General features: G+C 53.0%; 1 protein-coding gene across 1 annotated transcript; it reads left to right on the forward strand.

Annotated features, from left to right (window-relative positions):
• Positions 1–325: 325 nt before the first annotated feature.
• LOC109377458 (integrin alpha-X-like) lies at positions 326–5,547 on the forward strand (the record flags this gene model as incomplete). The annotated part of the gene is made up of 10 exons (XM_019633801.1): positions 326–442; positions 545–624; positions 714–797; positions 2,673–2,751; positions 2,857–2,964; positions 3,062–3,145; positions 3,326–3,439; positions 3,586–3,687; positions 3,951–4,061; positions 4,604–5,547. Coding segments are annotated over 10 exons (981 nt in total), but the record flags the coding sequence as incomplete, so codon positions are not given.
• Positions 5,548–6,273: the final 726 nt, after the last annotated feature.

Consider the following 6,273-nt stretch of genomic DNA (forward strand, 5'->3'; position numbering starts at 1 on the left):
GCAGCTAAAAAAAAAAAACAAAAGTAGAAAAATGTTGGTAAATGATGGGTACTCGTGGGTTTGATGTATTTAGAGTTTTTACTTTTGAATGTGTTTTAAAATATCTATAATAAAAAGCCTTTTTAAAAATAGCAATACATGAAGCAGGGGAAACGAATATATCTGGGATTTCTACATAGGAAGGTAAGGGTGACCAGATAGTGTTGTAAGGATTTTTTAAGACCAGAAACTTAAGGCAGAGTCCGGGAAACTGTCACTGCTTCATGGGGTCTGTCTGGAACACTAACGAATGCTCCCGGGCCTGTGTTCACCGGCCCTCCCCTAGAGCCGGCCGCAGGCGCGCTCCCTGCCCCTGACCTGTGAGAGCGCCCCAGCGGGGAGCCCGGGGATCGGCAGCGCCCGCTGCAGCATCAAACACCTCATCTTCCGCGAGGGGGCCCAGGTCAGCCTCGCTCTGCCTGCTCCTACTCCACTGCCCTTCCCCCTCACTCCTCGGTGACCGCCCCGTCCCACCCCCATACCTGCCTACCTGCCTCTTCCTCAGATGACCTTCACGGCCACCTTCGACGTCTCCCCCAAGGCCCAGCTAGGAGACCGGCTACTTCTGACGGCCAATGTGAGTAGGTGAGTGGGGCCAGACATGGGCAGCACTCCCTCCCGCCCAGCCTGCTCTTCTGGGGCACTCTCCAACTGGGCTCCTCTTCCTTCTGCAGTGAGAATAATTCCCCCAGGACCAGCAAGAGAACCTCCCAGCTGGAGGTCCCCGTGAAGTATGCTGTCTACTCGGTGATCAGCAGGTGCCACAGCACAACCTGGAGAGGGTGCTTCTCCATCACTGATGGGGCTCAGGGGGGCTCTCAGTCCTGGAGCCACTGAGCACCTGGGATAGTTAGGTCTTCTCACCACCCTTTCAGTCAGTAGATGATGCTGCCAGCAGCACTTTCTAATCAATCCCTGGGTGTTTACTGTGAACTAGCTATGACAATAAGAAGAGTGATTTCATCTTCCATCCTACATTTAATGAGGTTCCAGTTCTCAGAAGCCCCAAGACTGTCCTGAATTTCCTAACAGATAGGAGACATGTCTCTGTCTTCAAGGTTCCTACAGCCTTTTGGGGAGCAAGGTTACCCTGAGCCAAAGCAGAATCTCATCCAAGGCCTCTCTGTGGTTCTGCACCATGAGTGATGTGAATTTCTAAGAGTGGGATAGGGTCTCCTGTCAGAGGAGGCCTCAGCTAAACTCCCAGGGTCCCTGGCATTGGACTGGGCCTTTGGCATTGGAGCGGGACAGTTCTTTATTGCAAGGAACCGATTTACAACTTGCAGGGCTCTTAGAACTCCCCTCTTCCTGTCCCAGCCCCCTTTGGAATAAGGATAGAGGGAGAAATGAGCTGCCTGCTACAGAGGCTGCTGTCAGGGAAAAGCTGGGTGAAAGGAAGAGGCCGTGACATGGTGCCCAAGGAGGGGCAGACAAGGGGCTTGAAACTAAGGGGTCAAAGCCCAGCGTCTAAGCAGACATCTTCCTGGCATTTTCTATGCTTCAGGCACAGCGATGTGGTTGCTTTCCATGAATTCATGTGACATTTGACAAGGATGTATTGAGCCTCTGTTATGTGTAATCAAAACCAGACTAAACCCCTGGCCTTGTGGGGCGCTTGTGATACGAGCAGGCCCATTGGCTTAGCCTGGGTGTATTCCCCGGCTGCTTCCACCCAGGTGTCTCCGCAGAAGTCTTCCTCCCGCCCAGAGGCTCCCACGCGCAGTCTTACCTGCACACTGGGCACGGTCTGAGCTTGCTTGTTCAGTGTGCACAGGGGTTAGCACGCCTCCCTGCAGGGTGCTCACAGGAAGGGCAGGCCATATCTGAGCATGTGTGGCCCTACAGTTCAGCTGTCCTCTGCAGATGCGACTCCATGGGTAGGGGCACTCAGGGGAGGGGGGGTCCCAGGATGAGACTGGGGCATTTGTGGGGAGCCCCTCGGCAGAGGAGGGATGAGACTTCAGAGTGGGAATGCTGGTCTAGGATTTGGACTGTGCAGGCAGAGGAGAGGTACCCAAGGAATGGAGCACGGAGGGGCAGAGGTGAGACCAGCCACCCCTGTGAGGGGTCAGGTCGGCCAGTGGGTCTCAGGCATGGGCCTGAGGAGGCATTGTTACACCAAGGTGCAATGAATAGTCTGCTGTGGGCTCTCCCCCACCTCCAAGCCGCAGGCCCAGAAAAGCCAAGGAAACAGGAAAGAAGGGCCCCAGGGAATGGCCAGTGTCAACCCCAAACCTTGTGAATCTCCCCAAACCCTTGCTGTGTCCCCATGCCCATCCAGCCTCCTCTGTGCCCATGAAGGCCTGAGAGGAAAACTGAGCCACAGAGAGGGGAAGGCCATGGCCTCCCCTCACCCAGTGAGTCAGGGCATAGCTCTCAGTCCCTCTCACTGCACCACCAGCCTAGCCCCACCTTGGCAGTTTCCTGTGTAGGCAGCTTCTGCAGGCCCCTTGCACTCAGCTCAAAGCCTAGCCCTACTCCCTAAGTCTTCCCATTGCTCCAAGTCAGCCACAGACGTCATTCCAGGGCCCCCAAGACCTCACTGACCACCCGTCCTATTATGCTTCCAGCCAGAGCCTCCTCAGGAGGCCTCTGTGGAACTTCAAACCCACCCATGCCTCTTCTCTCCCCAGCCATGAAGAGTCCACCAGGTATCTCAACTTCTCGGCCTCAGGGGAGAAAGAAAGCAGCATGGTCCAGCACAGATACCAGGCAAGTGGGGGCGATGAAGGAGCATGGGCTGGGGCAGGGGCCCAGGAGCCAGAGGTGGGGGGGATGCGGCTTTGGTGTGGTCCTGCCTTACTGCCCTCCATGCAGGTCAACAACTTGGGTGCCAGGGACCTGCCCATCAGCATCAACTTCCTGGTTCCTGTGGAGCTGAACCAGGTGTCTGTGTGGACAGATGTAGAGGTCTCCCACCCCCAGGTACTCCTCCACGAAGGCCTTTCCTCCTGTAGTCCCTGAGTCCCTCAGGAACCCTGATGTCCCCACTGAGATGCTTGCTTTCTGTGTCTTTCCCTAGAACCTGTCTATTCAGTGCTCTTCGGAGAGAATAGCACCCACAAAGTCCAACTTTCTCGCTCACATTCAAGAGAACCCTGTGCTGGTGAGGACCCTAGGCTGTCCCCACGTTAAGCCACACAGCAGAGGAATTCGATTCGGGAATCACACTCTGTTTAGACGGATGTCTGCTGAACAGCCTTCCTGAATTCAGAGGTGGCTGCTCCCTCAAAACAGACCGTTCAATGCTGTCTCTGCCTTCACACCCACCCTCCCCTGTCCCTAGAACTGTTCCATGGCTGACTGCCTGCGGTTCCGCTGTGACGTTCCCTCCTTCGGCATCCAGGAGGAACTTGACTTTATCCTGAAGGGCAACCTCAGCTTCGGCTGGATCAGCCAGGTGTGTAGGCCCAGCAGCAGAGTCCCGCCCCTCACACTCAGGTGGTGCCTGGTGGGTCTGGGCCCATCCATCCTCAAGCTAGGACACATCTCTGCCCTGAGCCTCCCCCAGAGCTAGTTTTCCAGCCATCCTGCCCCCTTTTGCAGACATTGCAGAAGAAGGTCTTGGTCGTGAGTGTGGCTGAAATCACGTTCAACAGATCTGTGTATTCCCAGCTCCCAGGACAGGAGGCGTTTCTGAGAGCCCAGGTAGTGACTGTGTGGTGGGCAGTGGCCAGGCTGCTAAGGGGGCTTCTGAGGCTAAATCTGTGAGTTGGGTGGGTGGGGGCTCACATCCTGGAAGGAGGGAGGACGGAGGTCCCTGGGTGGGACAGGGGCCTAAGTGTATCTGCACCTCACCCCTTGGAGTCTGGCCTGGAGAAGGAGGAGGGTTGTTAAAGGTCGGGGAGCCTCGGAGAGTCTGGGGCAGCCAGAGGCCTGACCCTTCATGATGGGGGTCACCGCCACTGCAGGTGGAGACAGTGCTGGAGGAGTACGAGGTCCACAACCCGGTACCCCTCATCGTGGGCAGCTCTGTGGGGGGCCTGCTGCTGCTGGCTCTCATCACAGCCACCCTGTACAAGGTGCGTGTTCTCGTCCCCACTTGACGCTGCTCGCATTCGATCCCACTCTTTACAGTATATGAAAGAGTGCACCTTGTCGTCAGACATTCAATCCTGCTAAGTCACTGCATGTGAGACATCCCCGCCCACTTGTGACATCAGCTGTCCCCCACTGTTCCCCATGTTTGTGCCTTCCCATCTTATTGTCAGTCCTCCTATTTTCTCTCCTTTTCTTTCCTGCTCTGTGCTGCGTCTCTGCATTGTTCCCTTTACATCAAATTATAATATAAGGGTGCTGCCCTGGAATGGTGTTGACACCACCACAGATTCTTTTGTAGACCAGTGCCTAGTCCACACTGGGTCTTGGTTTCTCATTCTGAAGGTAATTCTACACGGCTTACAGAATTGTGGTCAAGTCTAAAGGTCGCCATGTATATAAAGTTCTAACTACAGTGCGCAAACAGAGCAGCGGTTTCTGAAATGGTGACCCCTCCCCTCCCCCAGTATGTCTTTTCCTCTCTTCCACTGGACTTCCTGACTTTCCTCTCCTTCCTCCCCCACAGGTTGGCTTCTTCAAACGTCAGTACAAGGAAATGATGGAGGAAGCACATGGACAGACTGCCCCAGAAAATGGAACACAAGACCCCCCCCAAGTTGCCCAATAATAAACTACCTCCTGCTCTCTCTAGGACCTGCTTTCTCCTGGAGGTTTCCTGGCCCTTTTGCTCTCACCCAGGTCAGGCCTGAGGAGGAAGAAATGTTCCACAACAGGGAGGTGGGGATCAGGCTTCTTTCTCTCTTTGGGAGGATACAGTTTACTTGCACAAAATGTTTTGCTTGGGAAGGGCCATTTGTCTGTCAAGACTCCACCTAGAAACCCCTGGATGGGTCCTGGCCACACATCTTAAAGGACTTGACTTGGAATTTCTACCTAGATTTACACTGACAATAGTCTCAGTCTCCCGTCTCCCTTCCTCCACTAGCAGCCAATGATCTTTCTAAAATACAGCACTGAATGAGCCCCTTATCCTCACCCATTTTCAGTGACTCCCCATGACTCGCATGATAACATCGGAACTATTCTGCTTGATGTTAGGAAACCTGTTCCATTTTCAGAAGATGGGCTTTGGAGCACACAGCATAAAACTTTCTGAGCCTCTCTGTCTCCCTCATTTCTAGTAAAGTACTGTCAGGATCAGCTCTTAACTTTGTCTTGGAAATCTCAGTCCAGATTTCCCAAATAGAGTTGGGAATGAAATGCCTGCACACTGGAATTTGTAAACTTGGCCTCCAACATTGGCTACCAGTGCCAGCTATGAGTGAAGAGTGCCCCCCCCTTTCCTGCCAGGAGGGGCATTGGCCCAATGCCACTTGGGCTCACTCAGCTCCATGGTCTCTTAGAGAACAATAGAGGCTCAGGCCACTCCCACTTTTTGAGGCTTTAACTATAGTAAATGAATAAATGCCAGAACATGATTATAAAAATTGTGCATGTAAAATATTTGCATTAACAAATTAACACATTGCAAAAACAAAAAAAGATTTGTGTGCCTTTATGGGGATATATGTCAAAGGTCTAAAATGACGGTCTTTGATGGTTGTGAGTCCCAGACAATGATGCTGATGGGGTCCCCCAATCATGGTAAACCTTGGCCAGCCCTGCAGCCGGGGCCAGGACAAGACAGTTAAACTGCCTGGGGGTTATAAACATCCCTTATTGGGATAACCTGACCTCTTAATCTACTATTTACTCCATTCTCAGAGATGTTGTTGATGGGAAACTGACACGGCTGTTGTGGGGGCGGGCAGGGAGAAGGGACAGCCCTCATGGCTACTCTTCTAGCTGGAAAGGTCATTGGCATGAACTAATACACAGAGTTTCTTACAAATCCTGAGATGTGTCCAAGGGAAAATTGTTTGCATATGGCTAGTGGTTGGAGAGTACTTTGAAGTCCTGTATCAGGGACCTGCTGCCTCCAATGAAATCATCATTATTATTATGCCCCCCATCTCAGCCTAAAGCTTCAAGTCCTGCCTGGCACTGAACTTGGAGTCAACACAGAGAAGCTCCTCCATGCCCTGGAGAGACCCCACTGTTGCTGCTACCTCCACAGTGCTCAGGCCATGTGGAGGTTTTAGTTAGAGAAAGAGAAGGGGAGGCCATTGATCATGTGATTTGAAGGGAAGATGGAAAGTGGCCCTTCACCTCCACCAAAAAATGTTTCCCCTATTC

Source organism: Hipposideros armiger, unplaced genomic scaffold (assembly GCF_001890085.2).
Source record: "Hipposideros armiger isolate ML-2016 unplaced genomic scaffold, ASM189008v1 scaffold_1413, whole genome shotgun sequence".
Classification (NCBI taxonomy): domain Eukaryota; kingdom Metazoa; phylum Chordata; class Mammalia; order Chiroptera; family Hipposideridae; genus Hipposideros; species Hipposideros armiger.